Source organism: Sminthopsis crassicaudata, chromosome 3 (genome assembly GCF_048593235.1).
Source record: "Sminthopsis crassicaudata isolate SCR6 chromosome 3, ASM4859323v1, whole genome shotgun sequence".
NCBI lineage: Eukaryota > Metazoa > Chordata > Mammalia > Dasyuromorphia > Dasyuridae > Sminthopsis > Sminthopsis crassicaudata.
Genome location: NC_133619.1, coordinates 534737124 through 534756567, shown reverse-complemented (window position 1 = coordinate 534756567; position 19444 = coordinate 534737124). Strand labels below are relative to the sequence as shown.

Here is a 19444-nt window from a genome sequence, read left to right as displayed (position 1 = left end):
CTTGCTCTCCAGCTTTGTTCAGGGAATCTAGTATGAAAAACTGAGCTTCACAGTCTGCTTTGCATTTGTTGTTGCTGTTGTTGATTTTAGTTTGGATAGGCTAATGGGTAAGTTTTTAGGAGAGGAAAATTAGAATCTGCAGAGAGTGGTGATAATTAAGAATTTTATCTTGTTAAACTCATCTTCTCTGCTTTATCACTGCTTGCAGTGCAACAACATGACTCATGTAGAGTTTTAATCTCAATGGCAATCTCAACAACATCATTTGAAGTTAATTCAGCTAGTTTAAATGGAGATACAAAATTAGCCAATAAGTCTGTAAACCTCTGCCTTGTTTTGCTCTTTGAGGAGTAAGATTGAGAGGGTGCTGCAAAAATAGTTTAGACAAGTTTCTAAATGGATCATCTTCAAAGGCACCATTTTTGGAACTTTCAGGAAGCCTAACAATGAAAATACTGTTTACATCTTAAAGAAATTACCTGAAAATAGAAAGAGCATTTTCAAGTTCCTGGCCTCTAAATATAGTGGAATTATTCTGATATTGACCTAAAGAAAGTGTTATTTGAGAAGCAAACTCTCAAAGTCATGTTTGCAAGCATTTTCGTATTCCTATATAAAAAGCACAAAATGCTTAGTATTTTTAAATAAGAAAGGCATCTATTGTCTTAATTATTCGATCAATAATCATTTATTGGGCACCTATTGTGGTCCCTTCTATGTGACATAAAGTTTTAGAAAGGAACAGACCAAACCAAAGTCAAACAACCAGTAAGTATCAAAAGTAGGATTTGTTGCTATCCCTTCCAGGATTATTGATTATTCCAGGGTATTTTTCTCTTAGACTGCCTCTCACAGAACATATACACATATTAGAAGAAACATAACAAGTAGATAGGAGCTCTATACAAAATAAATACAAATTTATTGGGAAAAAAGGGAAACACTAGCAGCTTGAACACTCAGGAATGGGTTTCATGTGGGAGATAACATTTGAAATGGACTTTAAAGAAAATCAGGCATTTAAAGAGATAGGAGTGAGGAAGGAGCAAATTCTAGATATAGGAACAGACTATACACAAGCACAGAAAAAGGCGATTATTTTTGAGAGTGTGTATAGCAAAATAATATATAACAAAGGTGAAAAAGGAGCAAATGTTTATTTAGTATTTACTACATATCAGGCACTGTGGTAAATACTTTATAAATATTATAATATTTTATTATAAAAATAACCCTGAGAGGTAGGTGCCATTATTATCTCTGTTTTAAACTGAGGCAAATATTTTATCTCTACCTCTATACCACCCTCACTTTGAAAAAAGAAAGGAAACCATAATGCTATAACAAATATGCAAAATTAAGCAAAACAAATTCCCACCATTTTATTTTGTTTTAGAGCTAAAAGGAAATAAATGGAGTTTATTGAGGAGAGGTGTGACAAAGTAGTATGCTTTAACAATATTAATTTGGTAGCTTTATGGAGGATGGATTAGATTAGGAGAGCTTTGTGGTTTAATAAGAAGAGACCCATAATTAATTTCCTTTATACTCCAGCAAGTCTGATTTCGTCTCTTAATCTATGGCCATAATAATCTATTGGTATTAATTAAGCTCTCAGTTAGTATAAAACTACCATAAACAAACTTTAACCCAAAATAAAATGTAAGATTTGTTAAGTCAGCATTGTCATTATCGCACAAACAATCATTCTTCCTAAACCACAAATTATACTGCCCTCTGAGAAAGCAGCTATTTCTTCAACCAATCAACAAGATGTTGAGTAAAGTTAGATAATATAGTAACCAAACATTTTATTTATCATCAAAGCACTATAGAGATAGCCATACTTCAAAAAACACGGGTTAGATATTCTTGAGTTTTGAACTTTTCAAACCTTGGGTTTTAAAAAGAAAAAAAAAAAATCTCCACTAAGCCTTTGAGTCCCCATTTTAGCTATATACTCATTCTGGAGAAAGTCTGTTCTAAGGAAAGCCAGTTAAGAATGGATGAGTCACTTGCAAATATTGCAAAGTGGAAAATGTAGAAACAAAAACTTCACACCTTCATTTCAATGGGAAGCAGTGTTGCATGAGTTTGCAATCATGCAAATCATGGCTGATGGATTATTTTCAAATTAAAACTGGAGCCAGTGTCATTGCATACTATTTTCTGCCTTTGTTCTGTTCTGATGTGAAATTCATTTACTGTTTAATAACTCACCATTACACAAAAGCCATGAAATGAAATGAAATATAACAAAAGCTGTTGTAAATTTGCCTTTCGAAAAGAAAAAAAAGGAAGCTAAAGAAAAGAACCCTGTTTGTAGAAAAGATTGCTATAATATTCAACAGAAAGAATTTCTGAAATCATTGTATATCTATGCACTGAGATGAATATAAAATTCAGTGTAGCTGTATCAGCTTGACATTTAGGGAGAACATGTTTATTGAAAAATAAATCACCTAATGTAATATATAGTTGGTGCATGGTGTGTGTGTGTGTGTGTGTGTGTGTGTGTGTGTGTGTGTGTGTGAAAATAGTGGCTAGATTTCAGGACTTGTAATCAGGAAAATTTGTTTGAATCTTGTCTCAAACATTTACTAGTTGTGTGACCCTGGGCACTTTACTTTTTTCAGACTCAGTTTCCTCACCTCTAAAATGGGGAGAATAAAAATTCTCCTCCAAGGACGGCTGTAAGGACAAAATAGGGTTATTTATGTAAAGGGTTTGGCAAACTATGCAGTTATGTTATTATTTAATCAGCTTCATCACCATCATCCTCATTTCCATACTACCTGTATAATTCATCCTTCTGTTATTGCAAGGCTTCAAGATTAACGGTTAAATTTCATTAATTGCTACATACCAAGACATAAATCAAAAACTCACAAATACAAATCAAAGATACTAAATCTGGTGAATTCAAATGTGAATTTGGAATGTGGTATTTCTGACATTTGGACTGGGGTCTCAGAATCAGTAATAAACACAGAAACAAAGAACGTTTCTGTGTACTGAAATAGAGCTTAATATAGTATTTAAGTGAAATGCTCTATAATGCTGTTTCCATTGTTAAGATTCTTGCCAATATGATACAAAGCCAAAAGGCATCAAAGGGAATGCACTTTTAATGGGACCACAATTAACCACAAACACAGTTCTAAATCAAGAGTAAAGTGCAGGGTTAGCAACAACTATGAATACTGAATAAACTTATATATGATTTATTCACCTATGCATAGTTCAACTAATAAGTCCAAGGCTAAGGGCATGAATGTACTCCCTTTTTTATGGCATTTTATAAAACTCTCATGGCCACACACTCTATGTCTCTTCCCAGTCAGCTCTCTTGTAAATATGTATAGGCAGAAGAAAGTCAGAGGATAGGGATGTACTAGTACAAATCCCTTCCTACTCTTTAGAAAGCAAATCATACAAAACCGTTCTTGTCCCATTAACAGTGGGTTCCTACCATTAATGCTGAAAGATATATTTTTTAACAGGCTGAGTATCATGGACTATCTGGGAAACGGATTTGATTTCTAAATGCAGGTTTACTTTGAGTAGTTTTAAATGGCTCTCCAAGTTTGAATAGAATCTATCTGGACTCAGACAAGCACACTCATCTCTAAACAGGCAGATTTTCCCAGAAACACAAACTATACCATCTCCAAAGTGTGCCTTTGGGGTGGTGGTGGTAAAGGGATGGGGGGGAAGAGGGCAGAGAGGTTTATAGTTAATTCAAACTTTGCCCCAGTGTTTTTAATTATAGGATCTATTGTCTGTACTTACAAACCATTGTCTGCTTTTAACCACAGGGTTCCAAGGCTACTTACCACAAGAGAATAATAAATCTTGAATCCTGGTTTAGCCACAAAATAGTCATCAGACTTGAAGGTTATCTTTATTTGGTTTGTTCTTGAAGTTATCCTTGGAGGGACTTCCTTTTGTCCACACCACCGGCCTCTTATAACAGTACTGGTTTCAGATATATCTTCAACCTCCACAAAGTCATACCTAGAAGCAAATAAGTGGACAAGTTTTTTTAAAAAACATTAAGCAAGATTTTAAGATTGCCAACTGTGCTAACTTTAAATATTAGGACTATTTGGAACTAACAATGTTTAAGAAAGATCTAAATATAATCCATGTTGAACTCTCAATAGGCACTAGTTATTTGACTATGGACTCTACACATGTATGTCTAAAAGCAGATCTGAAAATGTTCTCTTTGTCCTATTCCCAAATCATTGATTATCAGTCATTTTCTGTATTATGTGGTTTTCTTACTATGTCTTCCTCAACAAAACCAAATCCTAAATCCAAATCATGGATACTTCTTTCACCAGTGCAGATTCAGCACAATACAATTATCAGTCTCCATGCTATGCCAGGATATGAGTGATGCTTACCATTAAAATGCAGAAATATTCCCCATTTTAATTTTTTTAAAAACATTATTTCTTAAGCATTTAAGAGTAAATTTCTTCTGCATTTTTCTTTTTAACCTTTTTTTCTCTCTTGCCACCTTAAAGTGTCAATTGACAAGTAGATACTAGGAGCTTATTATTATATGATCAGAATGAGGAGGGGCTAAGTGGAAACCATTGTAATTAATTTCCATTTTACCTGACTATCATGAGGCCTTTCCAACTTTTGCAAGCCCCAAAGACCAATTGCCTTGAACAAAATTCAGCTCAGCAATAATGACTTGAGTTTTGCTTGAGTTTGCAACTATTTTAATAGTTGCTTAAAGGGGAAGAGTTCATAAAAGTAGATCTTGAAGAGTGTATAGCAAATCTATTCAAAGAAGGATATAATTGAAAATAAAAGGAAGGTTGGTAGCCTGTGGAAAGAGTTACATATAACCAATGGGCAGACCATGTTCTATACTGGTATCTTTGAAATAACAGGAGAACATGAAGAAGACCACCAGCATACTGAGAGAACATCTATGACAAACTTATGGAAAAAACATGGATAAGTATCACATATAATGTGCAGGTATAGATTGGTCATAATCTGAATTCTTTCAATGAACACTACATCAAAGTCACAAATCCCTTAGGGCACTAGGAGTTGTTTTCTTGTTTCTCCTCCCCAAAAATAATAAAGAAAATCACTACAAAACCGATAAAAACCTCAAGGTTGGTTCTATTTAATCTCTATGTAAATATGAACTGGCTGCTCTTGTGCACATTATTCTTTTCATCCTGGCATACGTTAACATCTATAGTCCCAGAAAATAATAGTTACTGCTGTTAAGCGCAATAAAATCTGTCTGTATAATAAACATGCAACAAAGGACAGTCAAATTTGAGACACCAAATTTTTATTATTCAAAGGAAAATAAACCTGCTGAAATGGTTTAGAAGTTCAGTAGTTCATTGGTAATGCAGAACAAGTGTGGGCAGTAAAATACGAAAAAGCCCTTCCCCAAGTCCTATAAATGCTAATTAAAAAAAACAAACAAACAAAAAAAAAAAACCTAGATGCTGTGAGTGAACAATCAAAAAAAATCAGCCACCTAACATTATATAATAAATATGCTAAAATAGTAAGGCAATCAAACACAGCAACAAAAAGCTCCCTGTTTTCTTCTCCAAATACTCGCTGATGAACTAGGGAAAGCATGTGGAAACATATCATTTGAGAAGCACATGAACTATGGGGTTTTCCCAACTTCCTCCTTATACATGTCTGCGGTCTCCCAATGACAATTCTGGGTCAGGGAGTGGAGCAGGGACATATCATTCACTCCCTCATAGAGGTAGGGGAATACCATTACTTAGCATGATTGTAATTTTGTTCTTAGTTTAAGCTCCAAGAAACCATTAAAAGGCAGCCAGTAGGTCAACAAACATTTTTTAGCACCTGTTGTTAGTCATTGTGTTAAGCACTCACTGGGAATGCAGAAAAGGGTGAAAAACAGTCCTGTTCTCAAAGAATTCATTTTGAATGGGGAAGACAACATGTAAACAAGGCATCTGCAGGATATCTTGTTCTATATGTTGGAGAATGATTAAAGGTCTTAGGTATGGACAAATAAATAAAAGAATCATCTGCATAGAAATGATAATTAAATCCAGAGGTGATATCAGATCCCCCTATGAAACATTATAGAGAGGAAAAAAGTTGACTTGGGGCTATCGCATGGAAGATTAAAGAATGCTATCACAAATTGGCAATGGCCCCATTATTTAGAAAGTGACATCTTCCATGGGCAAATAATGTGTTATAGTGAAGAGAATGCCAGTCCTGAAGTTAAGGACTTATCTTCTTGAGTTCAAATCTAGCCTCAGACACTTATTAATTGTGTAACCCTAGGCAAATAACTTAACTCTGTTTGCCTCAGTTTCCCTATTTGTAAAATGAATTGTAGAAGGAATTGGCAAACCACTTCAGTTAGTATCTCTGTCAAAAAAACCTCAAATGGGGTCACGACTGAAAAATAAATGAACAACAACAAAAGCTTCCATAATTTGCAAAATCAGCTGCATAAGGAGAAAAAAAAAAACCTCTAAATTTCTTTCCTTTGAGGGAATCATAAAAGCTGTTGACACAATGGAATCTGAGAATTTTCTGATTCACAACTATTCCACTGCAATCAGTCCCATGCTATTTTCTAATTCCTCTAATATATAACACTGGTACTGAAACTTAAAAATAAAATAGACTACAACAATGCAAAAAAAAATCTCCCTCCAAACCCTAGCTTTAAAAATTTGGTGTGACAATAGGATCAAAAAAGGATATTTGGTTTTGCCAAATTGTCTTTTCTTTTCTTTTCTTTTTCTTTTTTCTTTTCTTTTCTTTTCTTTTTTCTTTTTTCTTTTTTTTTTTTTTTTTTTTTTTTTTTTTTTTTTTTTGTCTTTTCTTAGTGATATAAAAAGCCCTTGATTTGGAATGAGAAGACCTGAGTACACACTCTAGCTTTTCAACTTACTACTTATGTGACTTTCATTAGATTACTTAACTTTTCTGTTAATTTTTAAAAAATGAAGATATATGATTTGATGGTCTCCTCTCCATAAATCAATGGTCCTTGGGATACTTAATTTCAGAGTCTACTCTGTAGTGATTGCAAATGCTTGTTCCACTGACCTGCAGATATCATTTTCAGGTTCCTCCAATCCAAACTGATTATCAAAAGCCAGTTGTATCCTGGTTTTTTCCTGGGAGCGGAGCCTCCATGTAAGTAGCAGATTCCTGGGGTAGCTGTTAGGGAATCGAGGACTCTGTACGATGCCATTTCCCATCACCTGGATTATCTCTTCTTTTCGATATAAGTCTGTGAGGTGATTGCCGGCTGTTAGTAATCACAACTTGTATAAATTAGTATGATGTTCCAATTATAGGAAAGCAAACAACAACAACAACAACAACAACAACAACAACAACAACAACAACTTATATAAAACATATGCATATTTCTTAAAAACACAAGTTCAAGTTCAAGAAAAGGCCTGAGGTTAAAGAAATTAAGGACTCCTCTCACTTATCCTTCCAAATATACTGCTTCCTAAAGCCAACATTGATTTCCAACCATATCTTAATTTAGATGTCTGGAACATCATTCATAACATAGAAAGAAACATTAATTTATGTCTTCCCAAGGACATTGTTGATGGATACTGTAAATATTCAGATAATTCCAAATGATTCACCTGCCATATTTTCCATAGTCTAAAAATGGTCAGGTATTTGTTTACACTACCATCTGTGCCATGAGCAGACAAAGGATTTTAGAGCATTTTATGTTGATTGAAAATTAAGGCTAGATAAAATTTCTTCCAAAGTCATTTACAACTCGCTCATATAGCAATTAAAAGTTTAAAGAGAATTATCCTCGACAACTCTGAAATGTCATGCAAAAATCATTAGACTCAAGTGTAACAATTTCTCCAATATCATATGATTATTAAATGGCAGAACTGAGACAAACTGAGACCTTAATTTTTGACTTAGGGCTTTTTGAGTTCCCTGTGCCAATCCAAAAATGCTACATTGGAAGAGTAGCTAATGTGCTGGATTATAGAGGGGGAAGAGAAAAGAAAAGAAAAGAAGGGGAGGGAGGAAAAGCAAAGGGGAGGGAAGGAGAACGATCATTATAACATTATCCCACATTTCCTCCTTTTGCCTTATCTACAAAATGAGGAGGTTGGATTTGAAACTGTCTCAGGTGCTTTTGTATTGGCAGCTAAGTGGCTCAGTGGATAGAGTGCTGGGCCTGAAGTCTGGAAGATTCTTCTTCCTGAGTGCAAATCTAGCCTTAGATGCTTAATAGTCATAAGATCCTGGGCTAGTCAGTTAGCCCTGGTTGTCTCAGTTTCCTCATCTGTAAAATAAGCTGGAGAAGGAAATGGCAAATCATTCCAATACCTTTGCTAAGAAAACCCCAAATGGTATAATGAAGATTTGAACATGATTAGATTTAATAAGCGATGGAATTGTGTGGGTTCAAATCCCAATTCAGACTTTAATTAGTTGGATGATCTTTGGCAAGTCACTTAATTTCTTTAAGCCTCAACTTTGTCATCTGTAAAATGGGGATCATAATAGCATCCATCTCATAGCCTTGTGATATGTATTAGATGAGATAATGGATATAAAGTACTTTGTAAACCTGAAAGTGCTACAGAAAGATAAACTAGAAATAATAATCATACTTAGGATTGACTATAATTATAATCTGGAGAAAGTCTTGCTTACATGGTAATGACTTAATGATCAAGTTACTACTGATGATTCTATCTGTGGCTATAAGATATGAAAGGCAGAGTTGCTATAATCTGCTCTTGAATATAAACATGTTTTTTCTATCTCACAATCCATTATCTATGTCCTTCCTAAATAAAACTAAGAAGATAAAGTTAGAAGTTAGGCATAAATTTGGTTTAAAGTATCTCTTCAACTGTGTAGTTATCTGAAATTTCCCATTCTTGGCAAATTCACTGCTTAATATGTTATATAGTTCATCTATCAATCTGGACTCAGTGGGAGAGAGACAGTGGTGGTAAAGAATCATGATTTTTGAATGAAGTGATGACATACTCCCTACCTCAGGCTAATAACGTTTGTTCTGCAATCCACCCTAAAAACCCACCCTTTTACTATCTTGGCAAAAAGTCTTTCTCTTCTTCACCATGTTGAGCAGATTTTATGCCAGGGGACCTTTTGCTCTTTTCTTTTCCCTTCCTCACTATTAAAAATAACAGATGTACCGTCTCTGAGAGTAGTTTATTTGAGTTCCAAGAGTAGGGGTCTGGTGGGCAATAGTTCTGATGGATGTTTTCTAGGGTAGCTTTGTCATAAGCTAATCAGTCATCCACTCGAGTCAACATAAATGTAATTGACATTTATATATTATTTTAAAGTGTAGGGAGTGTTTTGCACACATCATCTCATTTGATTTTATATGGAAATACTTTAGGTATTATTAACCTCATTTTATAGATGAAGAAGTCTAGGTCAAGAGAGGTTGAATAATTTAGGGCAATAGAATTAGTGACAGAGATGGGCTTCACAAATAGTATTCAGCACAGTGGATAGAGGACTGAGCTTGGAGTCAGGAAGATAAGTTCAAATCCAACCTTAGATGCTTATTAGCTATGTAAACATGAGCAAGTCACTTTACTTTTCTTTGCCTCCATTTTCTCATCTGTAAAATAGGCATAATAAAAGTATTTTCCTTTCAGGGTTGTTGTAAGAAACACTGGAAGGAGATATATAAAGCACTTTGTATGTTATCTGGTGCAAAGTAGGTAGTATACAAATGTTAACTATAACTATGATTATTATTCAAACAGCGGACTAAGGCTTAAGCAATCTATTTTCTAGCCTGTGTTCTGACACTAAGGAAACTGCATCATCTTGAGAAAGTCACTTGGTGTTTCTTGATTACAGATTCATATGTTTTGGTCTTCAATGAACTCAAGAAGTAATCTAGGCTTATCCCTTCATTTTGCAAACACATAAAGTAAAGAAAAAGAGGTGTGCCTTGTTCAAGATCCCAAAGGAAATAAGTGGCAGACTTGGGATTTGAACCCAAAGGACTCTGCGTTGTACTTTTTTTTTTCTCATCTATAAAATGAGGATTAGATTTGATAATGTCTAGGGTATAATCAAGTTATATGATAACTTGACGTACTCATTAATGCCTTAGGTGCTTTGGGAATTACAGAAGAATTCCACGGCAAGATCTCCGTCCCCAAAGAGGGAACCTACAATCTAGTGAAGAGAAGAAATTTGGACAGGTAGTACTCAAGTAAACACCAACATTTTAGATAATTAAGTGCCAAATTCACATATAGTTATGTTTTAGAAAGTAGGGCTCATGTAATTACATTGATTTGGGATACCTCCTGTGTGCACTAAAATCATCCAAATTTTCTACACAATGATTGAACATTGAATCAGATCAGGGAAAGATGGAAGAATTTCCAAGCAAGAAGAATAACAAGGGAAAAAAACCCACAGAGATGGAATTGAACTATATGTTAGTTATTTGTGGAATAAAAATGAAATTGTCCTAACTATAACAAAGGGAGCACCTTATGGTATATAGTGGGTAATAAATTCATAGAGTTCTAGGTGATAATTGTCTCTTCTAGGTCTAATCTAAGATCATAATTTTACTAATGAAAAAATTTAGAACCCAAATTAGAATTAAGTCAGGCCAAGAATTTATGTCTTTTTATGCCCCCACTTCATTGGCTTTTTACCACTTGATGGCTCCTGGCCAGGAGAGTAATGAAATGAAAGCAATATTAGAGGAATACTCATTTGTCAGCAATAATCAAAATGTATCAAAGAGAAGAAAATCTAGTTATTACATCTAGGGACAAGATTGTGATGGCCTGAATTAGGATGGGAGCAATGCAAAAATGAAGAAAATGGCTAGTTATGAAAGATACTTTAATAAATATAACAGGCTTTGAAGACTGACTATGGGGGGCAAGGGACAATGGTCACAGGGAATATGGTAAAGATATGTTTGTTGTTTTGATGCAGCTGTCTCCATTTTGTGTTAATAGGCCATCATTTGTAAAGTGTTTGGAAGTTTGTTTTTCATAACTTGTTTTTTTCTGAAAAATTAAAGTGAGTAAATAAGTAGAGGACTGTAGTCAACATGTATGGGTCTGTAAACATCTGGTAAACACATGAAAACCCCATATAGGTCAAACCATCAATGGAAAAAGTTGGTAAATAAACTTATAAGTTTATGTCATCAAGCATCATTTTAATTAACTGGTAAACATTATATCATTGACTACCAATCAAAATTTGGGAATAACCAGCTAACTTCCATAACTAAAATGATAAGAAATCCACTAGAAACTCCTAGTTTTTAGGTTCAACTTGGGTCACAATTTAGGCAAGCTGTCATGTCCCCCACATTTGAGAAACAAGAATTACCAATATTCACTTAACAGCAATTCTGATAGACATTTGCCAGTTTTGTAGTCAAGCATTTTAGAGGGAGAGACAGTTTCTGGCTGCACAGAGAAGTAACCTTGTCATTAAATATAGTGAGACATGCTTACTAGCACCCTATAGGAATTTGTATTGCTTCTTTGCTCCTAGAGAGTTAATATGTATAGTGGCTAATAGATTATAAAAACTAATGTTTCTATGCATTTGATTAATACAATTTCATTGCTAGCTTCAAAAATATAAATCCATTAGTATTTCTATAACATTAATAAGCAAAAATAACAGTAAATTAGTTTGTACATGTACCTTAGTTTATAGGTATACCAATGGTTAAGGGTTAAGAAAGAGAGAAGCTAATGAAAGAAGTATAGGAGTGGAATATATGAAAGTCAAGAGGAAACATGGTCAGTAATAATAAATAGAGCAAAGAGACAAAGAAGGATAGAATGAAAGTCATTGGGTTTGGCAATTAGGAGGTCAATGGCAGTTACTGAGAACCATTTCAGTGATACCCAGAATGAAAAGGGTGACTTATTCTTTCTCTATATTATCTTTCCCTGACTTCTTAAAAGCTATTAACTCACAAGTCACATGTAATGGCATTTTGATCTTTATGTTGTGACTTCATTCTGTGCACTTAGGTTAAGACCCGTAATTCTTTCCTAATGGACCACTGAAAATAGGTAGTGTTTACTACAGATCTATATGGATTGTGAACCTCACTAGAGGTAACATGCTATATAACCTTTCACAAGTCCCTTGATTTATCCAACCCTTGAGCTTTATTTTACTTTATAAACAAAATCTGACAATTCCCCAAAGCCACATATATACAGAATAACTAAATGTGGTTCTTGCTTCTATAAAGACAATTTTAGAGGCTCGGCTATTCATAATCCACTTGAACTACCGAAAAACACTGTTTACAATGGATATATGTCTCCACTATTCTTAGTAGGAAAGTAATACTAAATAAAAAAGAAAGAGAACAGAATATAAACTTATTCATGAGATTGCAACTAAAGCAATATATAAAAATTCATACTTTTTAACTCGAGTGCTCCTTCCTCTCTTTGATGTTTCTTCTCTAACTAGTAACTGTGAGCTGGGGATTCATTGAAGAGATTATGTCATAAATAAAGGAAGCTCATTATGTTGATGTGCTAAAATTCAAAAATCCATGTTGCAGATTCATTTACCAGGAAATATTAGATATCTACTTAAAAGTTTCTAGTGACAAACTAGAAATGAAAAAGTCTAAATTTTATTATATAAAAGTAAACTTAATTTCAAACACATCCTTTCTTTATCCCATCCCTAGAGAAGCCAATGTCTAAGAAGAAATGAATAAGTATCCTATTATCTTTCCTTCTACAAAGACCATAATTCTAACTATAATATTTTAAGATATAAAGTAAAACCACTAAACAACAATAGAAGCCATTAAACATTTTTGTCTATGGTTTCATTTAAAGAACCCACAACAGGATATCATAATACAGCAGAACTGTGAGATGAAGATAGAGAAACTACTGCAGTGCACCTGCCTGATACATATATATACCTCAGGGAATTAGCCTCAAGGTTTTGGTCAGCCTATAAATAGAGCAAGAAAGCTGGCAACACACTAGACTAAAAAATGGTCCCCAACTTGTGAATGAGCTCATATATACATACATATGTCATTATACAGACACACATATATGTACATATGTTAATGTGTCTGCTTGTATATTTATATTTAAACCATACACACATTTATATCTTTATCTATATATGAATTGTCTCATTGTTTATGAAAATACAGAAGGCACTCTTCCATAGAAAAAAGATTCTTGAAGATAGAATCTCAGGTCCTTCCATTCAGGCATACTGTAACCCACGATGTTTTTGATCCACATTACTAGGAGCTATTTATTTGAATTCTACAACTATCATCTATTAACTGTATGACATTGAGCAAGTTCCTCAATTTTCTATGCATAATGCTGACTGGCTCATTTAGGAGGATCATATGTAGTGATCCAGAACTGGAAAGAATCTTGATTCAGTCTCCCCACTTTCCACATTGTGGAATCTCCCTTCATGTCTCCCAATGGCACCCCCACCTTCCATCCTTTCAGCTAAGGCCTTGCTTCATAGTTCACAGAAAATAAATAGTGAGACCATTCTCCAATAGTTCTTCCTTCTCCCCTCCTCCTCATCTCATATTAGTAAGAATCCTTTTATTAGCTCTTCTACTTGAATTTTAGGTGAAAAGAAGATCCTTTTGATTGCAAACCCTTTACATTAACAAATGATACAAATTCTCCAAAATGCCACCACCATAATCATTCTTTTCTTTCATCACTCCCTGTCTACTAGCTCTTTATCTGATTCCTACAAACAATGCCAAATGTACCTTCCAATCCTAAAACAAAATATAACAAAACAAAATAAAAACCTGTCACTTGACCTGCACATCCATATATTTTATTAAGCTATTTCTTGCATGCTTTTTGTGGGTAAACTCCCTGAGAAAGCAGTCTACAATCAGTTCCTCTATTTCTTCTCTCACTTTTTAAAAAAACTCTCTGGCTTTTGACTTTACCATTCATGCAAATTTTCCTCTCCAATTCATGCAAAATTTTACCAATTCATGCAAAATTTCCCTGTCCAAAGTTAGGAATAGTCCCTAATTACCAAATCAAATCCCTTTTGATCACCTTCTCTTTCTATATATTCTCTCTCCTCTGAGTTTTAATAATACTGCTTTCTTCTGGTTTTCTTCACATGGCTCCTTCTCAGTCTCCTTTTCTGGTTCTTTATCCATTTCATACCTTACAAATATAGATGTCCCCCAAGGCTCTATTCTAGGCCAAATTCTTTCAATCAATTATTAAGCACCTACTATTTCACTTTTCCCACTACCACTTGGTGATTCCATTTGTTCCCTTGAGTATAGTTATAATCTCTATGTAGATGACTCCCAAATGTATATATTCAGTTCTAGTCTCTCTAATCCGAAGTTATAAATCTCAGCTGCCTCTTAGATATCTCAACCTAGATGTCCTAGAGACATCTTACAGTCTTACAATCAACATATCCAAAAACAGAATTCATTATCTTTCTCCAAATTCTCTTTGCTTCTGATTGTCCAAATTACTACAGGCATTATTATCCTCCAAATTACTCTGGCTCTTAACCTCTGTGTCATCTTCAAGTCCTTCCTCTCACTCACTATATGTCCATAGTCATATCTTCTTGTTTTCCACCTTCACAAAATTTCTCATGTAATATTTTCTTCACTCATGTAGCCACAAACTTAGTTTAGGTCCTTATCACTTTTCATCTGGCTATCGAAATAGCCCTCTAACTGATACCCTGGTCTCAACTTTATTTCCACTTTAATATAATACCAAACTGATTTTTCTAAACAATGGGTTTTTGTTAGGATTACAAAGTGAGAACTCAGGTTGTCTGGACAGTTCTCTGATGATTGGGATTACAAGGTAAGAACTCAGGTTGTTTGGACAGTTCTCTGGCTCAGAGTTCACACCTTTGGTTCAGGCCTTTAGAGGAAGTTTACACTTTTGATCTTCTGAGGTAGAGTTTATATGTTTAAAAGAAGTTTGCACCTTTAAGAAGCCTGAGTTAAAGAAGCCTTTAAGCCCCTGAGTTCTCACATGCCCCTTTAAAAGGAGCAAGTTCATTGGTTGAAGCATTTTCTCACAAGTCCCGTTGAGTTCTCACTACAATCTCCGTGAGGATAAAAGAAGACAACATTGGGCCCATAGAAGTGAGTCTACTCTAGCAGAGTTGGGACGGCTCTCTACAGGAAGAAGAGTCTGGCGGGGAGATTGAGTTGAGACAGCAGATCTCCTCCCAGAGAGCGATTGGCAGTTTCTGGAGACAACAGAACTTTATAGATTTTAACATGATATCTCCCCCTTTTACTGCTCAAAGGCTTCTATTGGTTCTCTCACATTTAAAAGTATAGTTTTATGGTTGGTATTTAAAGGTTTTCACAACTTGACCCCTTTCTATCTTGCCTTTTTCTAACTTACTCCCTTCCATACAATTCACTATCCAGTGTACTTGCTGTCTGTTATAACTCTCCCTCTCTCATCTCTGTGCCTTTACACTGTCTGTACCCAATTTTAGTAAAATTCTATCCCTTCACCTTTGCCTCAACTTTTCCTGGCTTCCTTTTAAAGTTAGTTTAAATACTTTTTTTCTGCAAGTTTTTCTTTGTCCCCCTAAGTTGCTAATATTTCCCTCATTCCAATTATCTTTATCTACTCTATATATGCCTCGTATACATTTAGTTGTTAACATGTTGTCGTCCCCTTAGAATATATGCTCCTTGTGGACAAATATTGTTTTTTGCTCATCCTTGTCTGATACCAATGTGAATTTATGAAATAATTTTTTCTAAGTTTCTTTTACCTCCTCTGCAACATGAAGAGATTGAATTAAAAGATCTCTAAGATTCTTTTGGCTTTATTATGCTATAGTTTAATTTTCTCATCACAGTACAAGATGCAAAAAGATTCAGAAATGTAAGGCATTGTTATTGTCTCTAAAGAATTAACAATCTGAATGGGATTAACATGTGCAAGAAATATAATTTGTTTTAAAAATAAAAAGGCAGCATTTGTAGAGCAAAGAAGTTTGAATAACCTGATTTCATACCCTACCTTCAACATCCAGGAGTTACTTATTCTCTCTAAGTCTCAGTTTCCTATTCTGTGAAAGGAGTAGATAAATGTCCACCTTATCACATATAACATTGTGGTAAAGATAAAATAAGTTTATAAATTTAAAGCACTTCAAAAAGCACAAATTGTGATATAAATATTAACTATAGTCACATTTCAAAATATTTAACATCGTGCCTGTTTATCAATCTTAGGTTCTGTGTGTGGTGTTTTGAAAAAAAAAGCTATAATTAATCAAATTCAATTTCTAAGCAAATGAAAAAAAGATGCTATTTCCCCAAATCTCTGCTGTGAGATTTTGACATAAATATGATGATGATGATGATGATGATGATGATGATGATGATGATGATATCAATAGGTATAGCCAGCCAGTTATAAGAAGATGAAACTGAAGAAAAAAATAATGAGATACTTAAGATTTTCTTGGGAATGTTTGTTTCATCATATAGGAGAAAGGGGATTGAGGAGCAGGAGGTAATAGAGAAGAGAGCTGAAGGCTCAAAGGAAAAAATATTTAATCACAACTGAAAAACTATTTGGAAGTGAGCTAAAAAGAACACATTTTATCAGTTTGTAAATGACTACAATATTTTAGTTTTATGAAATTCAGTTTGTGTCAATAATGGTCTTGGTGCTTATTTACCTTGGTTAAAAGGTGAAGGTGGAGGTGGAGAGGAGTTGACCTGAGATGTCTCTCAAAAAAGGGGATCCAAGAAGTTTTGGACTAGACAATAGTTGTCAAAGGGTTCCACTATATCATTTTCTCTCTATGGTTCTCCTTACCTTCCATGTGGTCAAGCCATATCTATCATACTGAAGATGGGATGATCAATAGAGAAAAGAACGTTTTGTTCTTGGCATATTAATGGAGGAGTTATGTCTAACATTTTTGAGTACCCCTAATGAGCACATATGAAATCATTTCAATGAGTGGCTCCCATGGATTTTCATTTCACACATCTGCCTAATTATTATTACTGAATACAATAGATTGCAACAGTGACTAATTCTCTATTCTGTGCATTGGATAGTATATACTATGATTATTCATACATAATGAAACAGACTTAGTATTTTTATCCTGAGGAAAGAGAAAAATGCCAATTAGTAAATGTATAAACTGAGATATTTATTCATTAAAAATATATTAAGGGCCTACAGTGAATAACTAATTGTTCTGGCTATACAGTGGCTCAACTAAGTATGACAGCAGAAGTGCTGTAGAAAGTATAAAGATAATTAAGATACAGTTCTTATGCTAAAGGAGTTTATAACCTAGCACAGGAGATAAAGTGCCTACATACACAAATATGCGATATACAATAAATGTACAATGATAATAAATATATAGTGACTGTAAAACATTATAAATTATGTTTATAGGAGAGCTAGAAAATGCTATGGGATGCTTGGGAGACATCTTAGCAGTGAAATAAAAAGAAAGGCACATATGCTAACAGCTATATATTCTTTTTGGAATGTAGGAAACTGTCTGCTCTACATAAAGAAAGATTCTCTAATATATATACTTGAAGAAAAAAATAGAAGCAAAAAGGAAGAGAGAGTGTATAGGATAAAGAGAAGGAAATAGTTCATTCTAGAACGCATGAGTCAGTTTTAGAATACAACACTCTCAAGTGAGTGCTTATTTTATGTTTTATTTAATTAGAAAATTTTTCTATAAATTACCTCCTAGTTAAAAAAGTACTGGGTCAAGTTCTCACCATGTGTAACTCTTCAAGGGAATTGTGAAAGGTGAAAATTAAGCCATCATCAACACAGATGGGTTAAAATCTGCTTGTAAGCTTATTCAACATTCTTTTTACTGATGTTTCCCAAGGTACTGATGTTTGGAAGCAATGAGCCAAACGATTTTTGTGGCTCTAAGTGGGACATATTTTATTTCATTTAAGGGATTCTCATCCAACACCTGGCATGACAACTGCTAATGGGATTTCAATTTTCACTGAACTCATAACCAAATTTTCTCTAGAAAAACAAGTTTATAGTCCTATGACCAGAAATTCAAGAGCAAAGGCCATCAGGCATTTATTTGGAATTCTCCAGCAGAGATTTTCTTATAAACATAAGAAGGCAATAATAAAGCCTCTTCTAAGACACGGGGGATGTGAGTAGGCTGCCAATGGGTTTGAGTACTATGCCAGAAGCATATCCTTTCTCCAGGTACTGTTCTTCTATTTGACTCTAAATTCATTTGTTGATCATTCTTAAATTCTTCCTGACATAGCAACCTCTGAGACAAATTTTTTGGAGGATAATCACTCTACAATCCCTTGGACTGAAAATTACTTTTACTTAAGTAACTGAGCTGACTAAATAGATTATAGGAAAAAATAGATAACTTATTCTAAGCACTTTTAATTCCTTGTTTTCCTTAGAGAGTAATTGTGCTTCAAATATTATTCATAAAAATATTTTAGTAGGCAATAAGTTTCCTCCCCTTACTTTGGTTGGGAAAGCAGAAAAGAAAAGCAAGTGATGGACATTTTTGCATTTCTTTTAATCTATAAGGCTTCATGTAAATAAGCAGATAAGAGGATTGATTTCTTGTAATGGAAAAAAGTTTGAATGGAATATTTTAGAGTGGGTCACCCTGAAAAATGACATTATATATGGAATGATTTACCTGGTCAAAATGAATATGGCTCTGGTTCTTAAATAACTAAAAGCAGAATAGAAATGAATCACATTTCATGACACCTACTTTACATTTCTTTCCACAATAGGAAAATTCATTATAAGTAATTTAATGCCTAATGAATGCCCTTTGTGTCCTTGAAGTCCTTTTGAAGCTAGAATATTGTATTTGATGTCTGTGTACCTTGTATTTTTCTTATTAATATGCTTATAATAATATGTCATGTCTATTTTTATATGTCTTGTTACTTATGCAAGATTTTGACAAAATGGTTTTCTAGAATCTCAGATAGGATAATGTCTGAAAAGTATTTTGGAAGTATTATATTAATATGTGAAAATGATGATAATGACACAGGGTTTGAGTAAAACTCCTGAAATCATGCCTCTTCCTTCTACAATTACCTTTTTTTTTTTTTTTTTTTTTTGCTAAGATTTCAGTTACCCATTTTTGCCATCTCAAGGTTATCTTTGATTCTTCTCCTTTTCTCACTCCTTAGAACCAATCACTTTTGAAGTCATTATTACTATCCTCTACAACTTCTCACACATTTGTTCCTTTTTCTCTACCCACATGTACACCCCATCATCTCTCCTATGGATTCTTTCAATCATTTCCTTCTTGCTTTTCGAGGTTTCAGTTTCTT

The 19444-nt window shown here is 34.0% G+C and overlaps 1 protein-coding gene across 2 annotated transcripts in view; it reads right to left on the bottom strand.

Moving 5' to 3' along the window:
* The window catches only part of PDGFD (platelet derived growth factor D), a 303617-nt gene that overhangs the window by 97583 nt on the left and 186590 nt on the right, over nucleotides 1-19444 (bottom strand). Inside the window, exons 2-3 of one of the 2 annotated variants that reach the window (XM_074304387.1) lie at nucleotides 7105-7309; nucleotides 3837-4017 (exon numbers count right to left, since the gene is read on the bottom strand). In XM_074304387.1, coding sequence (XP_074160488.1) covers nucleotides 3837-4017; nucleotides 7105-7309 — 386 coding nt within the window. The remainder of the gene's footprint in view (nucleotides 1-3836; nucleotides 4018-7104; nucleotides 7310-19444) is intronic. The other variant, XM_074304388.1, reaches the window with a different exon arrangement.